Source organism: Dipodomys spectabilis, unplaced genomic scaffold (assembly GCF_019054845.1).
Source record: "Dipodomys spectabilis isolate Male_0828 unplaced genomic scaffold, ASM1905484v1 ptg000092l, whole genome shotgun sequence".
NCBI classification, from domain to species: domain Eukaryota; kingdom Metazoa; phylum Chordata; class Mammalia; order Rodentia; family Heteromyidae; genus Dipodomys; species Dipodomys spectabilis.
The window spans coordinates 5,899,459-5,910,523 of NW_024870769.1; the positions used below are offsets into that span (position 1 = coordinate 5,899,459).

At 41.9% G+C, this 11,065-nt stretch overlaps 1 protein-coding gene across 3 annotated transcripts in view; it reads right to left on the reverse strand.

The window, feature by feature from the left end:
• Jazf1 (JAZF zinc finger 1) overlaps positions 1–11,065 on the reverse strand; it is a 324,222-nt gene that overhangs the window by 46,470 nt on the left and 266,687 nt on the right. For all 3 annotated transcript variants that reach the window (XM_042685064.1, XM_042685067.1, XM_042685066.1), the window contains exon 3: positions 7,386–7,582. In XM_042685064.1, coding sequence (XP_042540998.1) covers positions 7,386–7,582 — 197 coding nt within the window. The remainder of the gene's footprint in view (positions 1–7,385; positions 7,583–11,065) is intronic.

An 11,065-nucleotide genomic window follows, 5' to 3' on the forward strand; every position in this document is an offset into this window, starting at 1 on the left:
TGTTTTTCACTGATTATTTTTGAGATAGGGTCTTGCTCTATTTTAGGTTTCCCATCCTTGCTGAGCTAACAGTAGTGTACCATAACACCTAGCTTCCCTCCACTGAGATGGAGTTTCATGAACTTTTCTGTCTGGGCTAGCCTGGAACCTCCATTTTTCTAATCTGTGCCTTCCGAGTTGTTTGGAACAACAGGTGTATGCCATTGTGCCTTGCTACAGGTTGAGAAGGTGCATTTCACGAAATTTTCTGCCTGGACTGGCCTTGAACCATGATCCTCCCATGAATTAGCCTACAGGTGTGAACCACCTGTACTTGGCTAGCTGGGTCACATTTTCTTTTTTTTTTTTTGGGGGGGGGGCGGTCTGGTCGTGGGGCCTGAACTCTGGGCCTGGGCGCTGTCCCTCAGCTCTTCAGCTCAAGGCTAGCGCTCAACCACTTGAGCCACAGCGCCACTTCGGCTTTTTCCTTTTTGCTTATGTGGTGCTGAGGAATCGAACCCAGGGCCTCATGCATGCAAGGCAAGCGCTCTACCACTGAGCCAACTTCCCAGCCCCTGGGTCACATTTTCAAACAATGGTTTCTTTCCTGATTATAGATTTGAATCACTACAGGAGAGTGTTCTGAAAAGTTCCCAGTACCTAATTCTTATCTTCTAACTGAATAAGTCTTGGGGAGAAGCCCAGGCAAAAAGAGTTTAAATTTTTTCCATGTGATTTTAATATTCAGCTTGATTTAAAGTTACTAGTTCAATTGGAAAATAAAGCAGGGAGAAAAGAAATTACTTTAAGCTAAAGGCATTGATAACTAAGAGAACCTGCTTTCATGATGGATGACCTCAGCCCTCTCCCGAGAAAGGTCAATTAAATTAATGGGAAGCAAAGATACCCATTCAATTCTTTTATGCCAGCAACTGTATATCTTCACATTACATATATGAAGCCAAATTGTTGTGATTTTTAAACTGTAATAAAGACTTACTTTAGAAATTATGAAAAAAAGAGAAAGGAGAACATAGCTTTCACTGCTTGACATATTAAGGTAACCACGGTTAACTTTTGGGAGTTTCAAATGAAGATTAAAATTGAGATCAGATTATGCATACTTTGTTGCAACCTGATGTTTTCACTGAACAATACAATACAATACACGCCTCTATGTACTGACCCATGGCACTGCTGTGGGCTGCTGCCAGGTACTCCACTGTTTGAAATGGTTATTGTTTACTTACAGGTTTATGTTACTTTAGGTTTATTCCTGGACTCAGACCATGAACCATTGAACTGCAAACTAAGATTAAGCTGACAAATACTGAAAACAATGGTAGAATGAAGCAGAGAAGTTCAGGCTTGCCAATTTCATTACTGTAAATGCTCCTGTCGCTGCCAATTTCAAGATAGCGACTTAACAAGAATATTGAAGTACTGGCTTGCAAACAAGAATAGTGAACTGCTGGCTTTCTGGAGTCCGTTTACTGTTAGAGAAAACAGCCTGGTACGCTCTTCCGTTATGACAGCTGTGGGAATGGTGGAGTGGGAGGAGGGGCTCCTGTGAATGAAGGTGAACAACAAGACAGTTTCAGTACTTTCTCACCTATTTGTTTTTTGAATTTAGAGGCACCACTTTAATCAGTCATTGGGGCAGCTAGTCTGTGGAAGGTTTAATTCAGAATTTTAGACATTAATGTGGTAATAATGAACTCAGAGTTAGCACACTGGGACGACCACATTCTTTGAAAAGACTGACATGACTTTACCAACGAGCCACACCTTTGTGTATGCGTGAGGATAACGATGTTATCTCTGTGGGGCTGGTATAAAAGTCAAACACAACATTACAATACATAAATGAGATGGGTGTCCACAGCTCATGCCTGTAATATAAGCTAGTTGGACATTACAAAAATTATGGTTCCAGGCCAGAGTTTGTGAGAATCCATTTCAACAAAAAAGGCAGTAAATAGTGTCTGTCATTTCAGTTATGGTGGGAAGTGAAAGTATGAGTATCATGGTCCAGACCAGCCTCAGCATCAATATAAGACCCTCTCTCAAAAATAGTCAGAGCTGGAAGTGGTGCTGTAGCTCAAGTGGTAGAGCGCTCACCTTAGCTGAAGAGCACAGGGACAACTCCCAGGTCCAGAGTTCAAGCCCCATGACAAAAAAAAAAAAAAAATCAGAGCAAAGAGCTGGGTACGAGGCTGAGATCTGAGGATTGCGGTTTTAAGCCAGTCCAAGCAGGAAAGTCTGTGAGAATATTTTTCCAATTAACCAACAAAAAAACAAAAAGCTGGAAGTATAGCTGGGGCTTAAGTGGTAGAGCACTAGTCTTGACCAGAAAAGTACAGAGATGGTGCCTAGGCCCCAAGTTCAAGCCCCAGGACCTGCACGCACGCACACATGCGCACACACATGTCAGAACAAAAGGGCTGAAGGTGTGGCACAGCTCAAAGCCTTGAATTCAAACCCTAATATCACCAAAAAAAATAAAAACATAAATAATACAGTAGGTATTGTTCTAACACTTTATTTTCAGATCCGCTGGCCATGTTTTTCTTTAAATCCTACAACTCTATGAAACTGTGGGACACATTAGCCTGGTTTGTAAATAAAGTCCAACAAAAATTTTTCCTTATGATGGAGCACCTTACACTTATCTGTTCATGCGTGGCTATGGCTGTGTTCATTCCACAAAGGCAAAGCCAAACAGAGATCTCATAGGCTGCAGAGACTGAATATGAATTATCTGGTCCTTTACAGAAAGGTTTGCTTAATCATTCCAAGCCTTTAAAAAGTAAACATATTCTTTATTTTCTCTTTACTATATCAAAAGAAAACAAGAGTGGTAAGAAAAAAAAAAGAAAAGAAATGTAGATCCCTAGAAATTGAAAAACAAGTGTTGATTCCAAGAATGAAATAATTGAATCAGGCAGTGGTGGCTCACTCGTACTCAGGAGGTAGATATATGAAGAATCACAATTTGAAGCCTGCCCAGGCAGTTCATGAATTCATAAGACTCCATTTCCAATTAACCAGCAAAATGCAGGGCTGGAGACATGGTTCAAGTGGTTGAGAACCAGCTGTGATCAAGTAAGCCAATCAAGTGTGAGACCTGAGTTAAAATTCTAGTTTACCGCCCCTCCCCACCCTCCCCCTCCCACATAAAAGGTCTACTTGAAACTCTAAGAGCTGACTCCAAATGTGTCTATTCTTCAAGTATATCCTTTAAAAAAAATTGGTGCTGGTCTTGGGGTTTGAACTCAGTGTCTGGGCACTCTCCTTGAGCTTTTTTTTTGTTGTTGTTGTTCAAAATACCTACAGAGGGGTTACAATTACATGGAGAAAGTAATGAGTATATTTCTTATCAAGCATTGTTGCCTCCTCCTTTGTTTCCCCTTCCCATTTGCCCCTCCCTCCCCCCCTACCCCCACCCCTGCCTCTGCCAAAGTTGGTTTTTCCACATAATGTCTTGTACATTGTTGCAATGGGTCCACCTGCATCCCTATTTGAACAATTTGTTTTTTCCCTTCCCTTCTACAAAGTATACCAACATCAAATACAGTGACAACAGGGGTTATACCATGGGGGAGGGACATACAAAGCAACAAAGAAATCATCTTATAAATATGTATGAGATAACACCTCACCCCAGTTAGAACGCTATAATCAAGAACTCTAATAACAACAGATGCTGGAGGGGATGTGGACAGAAGAGAACCCTACTGCATTGTTGGTGGGAGTGTAAACTTGTTCAACCACTTTGGAAAGTAGTATGGAGGTTCCTCAAAAGACTACACATAGAGCTCCACTATGACCCAGCAATCCCACTTTTGGGCATTTACCCAAATGTTCACAAACAAGCCCATATACTAAAGCTACCAGCACAACTATGTTTATTGCAGCATTATTTACCATAGCTAAAATATGGAACCAACCCAGATGCCCCTCAGTAGATGAATGGATCAAGAAAATGTGGTATATATACACAATGGAATTCTATGCCTCCATCAGAAAAAAATGACATTGTCCCATTTGTTAGGAAATGGAAAGACTTGGAAAAAATTATATTAAGTGATGTCTTGAGCTTTTGTGCTCAAGGCTAGTGCTCTACCATTTGAGCCATAGCTCCATTTCCTGCTTTTTGGTGGTCAATTGTAGATAAGAGTCTCACAGGCGTTCTTGCACAGGCTGCTTTCAACTGTGATCCTCAGATATCAGCCTCCTACACAGCTATGATTACAGGTGTGAACCACCAGTACCTGGAGCACATGTAGCTTAAAGAATATTTTATAAATGAATTTTTGTACAAGGTTACTGTTACTTCTGACTAAGGAATGCATTTGAATATGGAACCTCGAAGACTGAATGTAGGGAGCACGGATGTGAGTATTATTTATAACCTGACAAAGAGTGACTAGAACCGCACTAGTCCAGTCCTGTAAATTGATCTCTCTAACTACAGGTAAAATAACATTCCAAACACTGAAAAATGCACACAATCAGAACTGTTCAGGCTAGGGGCTTAAGAAACCATTTCCCTTGCTAATTTTTGATGTTTACATGGAATGTTCTTCAAGCAGCAAATAATTTATCAATGACCCTGACAGACTGAAAATGATACATCTTTGCCACAACATAAATTAATTCCTTCAGTGGGAAATTGCTAAAATGAACAAGGTGTCATAAAGATTTCTTTATGTCTGAAGCAAAGGAAATGATTCCATTTCTTCCAAATAGTCTTACATGAAAAATAATAAACTCTCACTTTAAACTGTCCTGATTTTCACAGAGTTCTTAGGCATTCATTACTAATTGGTTCTTATTGATTTGCTGTTGGACATCAATGAGTCATATTACCTCACGTATGAAACACACCTCATTGGAGACTGTCCCCACGATTCATATTCCATGTAAATAAATATTATACAAACAGCCAGAAAAGAGGATAGCAACATTATACTACACACCCAAAGTTTTGCTCTCTTTTATTCCTTAGATTTCTGTAATAAATGTTACACATAAAGATGTTAGAAAGCCAGTCTTCAGGAAATAAAATATAAAGATGGCTAAGGGACCAATACAGAAGTTTGTATTCTAGAAGAATGATCTTGATCTGTTGCTAAAGAATGAGTTGAAAACCATACTATGCTATGATATTTAATGCTTACACAAAAGTCTGCAGAGATAGTATTGATGCACAAGTTAACCTTCTGTGATTGGAACAAATATGTGAGATAATTATTTTATAAAGATAAAAGGTTTATTTTGGTCCATGGTTTCATGAATGGGTGGACCAACTGCTTTTACGCCTCTGGTGGTGGAATGGTACATCATGGAGAGCATGGCATAGCAAAACTGCTCACCTCATGACCAGGACACCAAAGAGAAAAGAGCAAGAGACTGGTCCCATCCTCTATCGGGGAACTAAAAGCTGTAACCTAAAAGCTCCCTTCTCTCCCACCACTTCCCCAGAGCTAAGATAGCGTTTTACACATGTGCCTTGAGCATTAGTGATTTGCTCAAGGTGACATCACCAATAAAGAAAGTAGCTCGGGTGGGAATTCTGGCTATTCTGGACTCATTAGGAAGATGTTTACCCTAATACACACCTTTGAAATTAAAGCTCTGCTTTTTCTTGTTGTTGTTTGTTTTGGATGATATTGAGGTTGAACAAGAGCCTTGCACTTGCTAGCCAGGCAGGTGTTCTACCACTTGTGCCATAACCCTGACTGTTAACAGTAATATTCTGAAACATATTGTTTTTTGTTTTGTTTTTTTTGGGTCCGGTCATGGGGCCTGACCTCTGGGCTTGGATGCTGTCCCTCAGCCCTTCAGCTCAAGGCTAGTGCTCTACCACTTGAGCCACAGTGCCACTTCTGGATTTTTTCTTTTTGCTTATGTGGTGCTAAGGACGAACCCAGGGCCTCATGCATGCAAGGCAAGCACTCTACCACTGAGCCACCTTCCCACCCCCTGAAACATATTTTTTTGAGAAATGCTACAGTGGTCATCTCTGATGGGAGATGGTTAAAAAAGACATTCATAGGCTGTAAGAGAAAGACAGCTTTACTTCCAGTTGGTGAGGTGATGGATACTCAGAAGATGCTGCTGTGATGGTAAGTGGCTTCTCTTCACTCTTGGAATTGACCTAAATCACTAATGAAGGCCATGATTCCCTAGGCCCTGTACTTCTGCTGCCTCCTCTAGCATCCTGACCATTTGTTCTGCTCTACGACCTGCAGTTTTTACACCGGCCCCCTTGCCATGTGCTCTTGGCTGGAGCATGCCTCTTTTCCTCTTTCCAACTGCACTGCTGCTCCTCCTTCTCCCTTTACTTACTGACTCTTCTCCATCTTCCCAAGGAAGCTTTTCTTTTTTTTTTTTTTTGTTTTGTTTTTGGGTCCGGTCGTGGCGCCTGAATTCTGGGCCTGGGCACTGTCCCTCAGCTCTTCAGCTCAAGGCTAGCACTCTGCCACTTGAGCCACAGCACCACTTCCGGCTTTTTTCTTTTTTGTTTATGTGGTGCTGAGGAATCGAACCCAGGGCCTTAGGCATGCAAGGCAAGTGCTCTACCACTGAGCCACCTTCCCAGCCCCCCAAGGAAGCTTTTCTACCCAGGGCAGTATCTCCCTGGAGTGCTCCTGTCACTGAGTTCCTCTCTACACAGTCATGACAGCAATGCTAAGTTCATTTGTGTATTTATTGGACAAATGCCTATACTCTTACTAAGGGGAAGGAAAATCCATTCTCTGCTTCTCAGACAGGACCAAGAAGATGCTTCACATTTTTACATGCTTGATGTAAAGCACAGAGTGTGTTCTGTTCACTCTGGTTTGTTCCCACACTGGGGTGACCTTAGAGAATCAGTATAGGGAGTAGCTTGAATTCAGAGAAGCCCCAGTAACAAGCCCAGTGCACTTTCTAGAGTAACTGAGTTGATATTTTGATTTTTCAGTTCTGATTCCCATTGCTTCCAGCAAGTACAGGACAGAGAGAGCCCAGGCCCCCGTCCACTCCCACAGCTCTGTTGTCTGGCGCCCCGGAGACGTTCCAAATGTGGTTTTGTTCTTAATCATTTCACGATGTAAACTAAGGAGAATTAGGGAGAATAGACTCCATGTGGCACCACTCGGCTTCAACAATAACCATCACATGGCAGTCTTGTTTTATAAGCTCCTTCGTCTGATGGGGCAAGCCCAACATACCAGCCACTTCATCCATGCATAATGGGAAGGCCTCCAGATAGCCATACAATCAGCACGAACACACTGATCATCTTTAACTAGTTCCTCAATAATGAATATGTGAACTGATCAACACACTTTTCAGAGATCAGCGGAGGGTCCAGGCTGTTGTCCTCTGTCCCCAGCACCTCTCTACCTCCCACTCACCTGTTGGAGTGCTGCTGCGGAATGAAGAGGAGGGGGTGATGGGTGGGGTCACAGGGGGCGTAAGGCTTCCACTGCTATGGCGTGGTGGAGTGGACACATTCCCTCGAGACACGGAGCTGGACAGGGTCAGTGAGAGCTTTGGCTGAATCTTCTTCTTCAGAGACTCCTGCTCTCGGCGGGCAGCATCTGTCATGAATCTGAAATGACAATCGCAGGTTAGCAGCCTGGACCATTTCCACAGTCTGTGGTGCCCTGGGAACACCTGATACACATCTGAAATCTCCTGACAGCTGCCCTAGGCAACTGCTGGCTTGCTTTCTTTCCTGACCATTTCCTTTCCTTCCTTTCCTTCCTTCCCTTCCTTCCTTCCTTCCTTTCTTCTTTTCTTTCTTTCTTTTTCTTTCGTGGTTGTGGGGCTTGGACTCCGGGCCTGAGTACTATTTCTGAGTTCTTTCATTCAAGGCTAGTGTTCTACCACTTTTAGCCTCAGTGGACCTTTTGATTTTCTGGATGTTAATTGGAGATAAAAGTCTTACAGATTTTCCTGCCTGGGATGGGATCAAACTGCCATCCTCAGATCTTAGCCATCTGAGTAGCTAGCATTACAGGTGTGAGCTAGCAGTGCCCAGCTTGGTTTATTTTTAAGATTCCCCAAAGTTGGGCCTATTTCTTCCTTAGACAAATAAATCTTCCTCTTGGAAAAACCTCTACACACAGAATAACAATAGGTCTTTCCACATTTCAAAGCCTTTTGTTTCCAAGAACCCTTGCAAAGTCCTCTTGCTCACCCATTCTCAAGGCCTTTGCCACTCCTGAGGGGCGTCCCTTTCTCCGCAGCTTAGAGTCCTTAGTGGTTGAATCACTTAACTGACACTTAACATATACAACCTCAAGAACACTGTGATTCTTGAATTTCTCCAGATTTCATATTATGGTTTGGATTTTAGGTATTTTCTTGGCTACTTAAGGTATTGCCTTGCATGTGGCCAAGCCCACCTTGCAATACACATGCAGAACATTTGCCCACACAGAGCCAAGAGGCTGGGATGAAAGCAATACAAGGAGACAGAGAAGATTATCAAACAAGTTAAAGAGGAAGGTCATCACCAAAGATCTGTTTACTTTCTGATTAAAAAAATTTTTTTTAGATGAGGAAAGGCTACATTTCCTGCTAGTTTCACTTTGGAAACCTTGGAGTTATTCTTCCAGGCTGGATGTGGTGGCTCATGCCTGTCGTCCCAGCACTAGGGAAGTCAGCCTGGGTTGTACAGAGAGACTGTCTCAAAAATATATATATATATTATACACACACATTCATACACATATACAGACACACACCCATTAACCCAAGGTTATCCTTCTAATACTTCTCTTGTGCTAGTAATAGTCACAGTTTGTCCTTTGCTTCCTGTATAATCAAACAGTTCATAAATTCATGTAATATGAGATGAAAAAGAATCTGTGAAATGCTACCTCTTTCTTAAGAAGCATAAATCCTTGATGATTTTGCCATCTTCATTTTTGAACACTGGACGGAGAACACCATGAACAGTATATATGAAAGTATTCAGCCAATAAAAAAAAATAACAAAAAAACAGCCTCTCTTGGCTGGGTGTTGGTGGTTCATGCCTGTAATTCTAGCTACTTGAGCTGAGATCTGAGGATTGTGGCTCAAAGCCAGCCTGGGCAGGAAAGCCCATGAGACTCTTATCTCCAATAAACTACTCAGAAAAAGCCAGAAGTGGCATTGTGGCTCAAGTGGTAGAGAGCTAGCCTTGAGGACAATGAGACTCAGGGATAGTGCCTAGGCCCTGAGTTCAAGCCCCAGGACTGGCAAAAAAAAAAAAAAAAAAAAAGAAAGAAAGAAAAGAAAAAGAAATACTACATGTGTCTACCTCAGCTGAGAGGCAAAACATTACCATACCTTAGGTGTTGTCTGTGCCTCTCGCCTATCCATTTGAATTCTGATTACTTCAATAAAATTCATCGTTAACTAGTACCAATCATAGTATTTTACCCGGCTGAATTTACGTTCTGCCTACAAAATTCCTTAACATATTTCTTCACTACACTCTGACGTTTTGGAAGTCAGTAGATAGCTCTTATGTCTGGTGAAAGCTTAGAGCTGATTAAACACCTAATGAAACAACAGCAATATTATTACAGTGTCTTTAAATTCCTACTTTTATACTTGGGACTTGGATGGCACCCTTCTTGCAACACAAACCAGATACATAAACTGAGTTTTATATGTGAACTGAACTGCAATAAAGCTACATGCTTTGCCTTGAGCTCTGAGCTTTTGTGCTACAAGATGGTGAAAGAAGAAAGGAACAGTTGATACAAATAAGGATTGTTTGCACCTGGGATCCAGGTACTCTTTTATTCTGACGCAAAATTGGTTCTGCTGCTCTTAAATTTCTTCCCCTTCTCATAAACCCCTACTGAAAATATACTTAGGAAAAAAAGCAAGTAACTTGTGCTTTCTTTTATTACTCCAAGTGTACTACTAACTAGCATAGTGTCGAACTGCTCAACTTGGGGTATGTGCCAAGAAATGGGCAAAACTACAAACAAACCCGCAGCTTCTGCCAGGAAAACCAATGGTTCTTGATGGCATATAATTCAGATAGTAAAAGAATCACAGATAGGCTATAGAATAGAAAAAATTTCCATCTTGCATTTCAGTTAGGAGCCTGGTATTTGGCATCAGATCGGTTGGGGTTTAAACCCTGACTGAGGTACTTTCTATGTGATTTGAGACAAGTTGACAAACCTTTCTAAGCCTGTTTTATTTATACATTGAGCATCACTTAAGCAAAGTGCTTGGGATAAGAAGTGTTTCAGATTTCAGAGTTTGCCAGCTTTTGGAATATTTGCATTGGTTTTAACCTTTGCTGTCCCTGAAAAATCTAAAGTTTAAATTGTAACCTTGGATTAGCATTTGGATTTGGGGTGTATAAGCCTAGGTAAGGGAATGAACGAATGAACAAACATCTTTTTTTCCTGCATGAGAATTTGATCTTCGGTTAATTTTGGCATAACACTAACTCCAGCCCGGGTTTGGAGGAACTGCATACTGTCTGTATGTATCTGGTTTGGGCCTTGTAGCTTGGCATGCCTCTTGTCCCCTTGGAGTGTTACAAGAGCTTTGACTCCTCTCAGGCAGGGCCTTATGCCAGGATTCCTTCCAACTCTCCACACTGGAGCAGCTAAGGCTGCCCTCCTGGCAAGGGCAAGCAATGTCTCTTTCCTCTGACCTTCCAATGGACCCAGGGCCTTAAGGAGCCATTGGCCATCTCTTGAATCTGAATGTTCATGGCCCAAGATGACGATTGCTCATTGATGAAGTATGACAGTGCTGTGTGTGTGTGTATGTGTGAGTGTGTGTGTTACTGCAGTTTGAATTCATGGCCTTGCACTTGCTATGTGGGTGCTCTACCCTTTGAGCCAAGGCATTTGCCCATTTTTAACTATGTTTCCAATAGGATTTCAAGTGTTTGTCAGGAGTTACCCCAGACAGTAATCCTCCTACTTATGTCTCCCATGTGGCTGGGGGAGTGGCAGGTTTGTGCTCCTATCACGCCAATCTTTAGACTGAGACCCGATCTCATTAACTTTTTCCAAGGTGGTTTCAACCCTCACAATGTCCTCCTCTGGAGTAGTTGGTATTATAGCT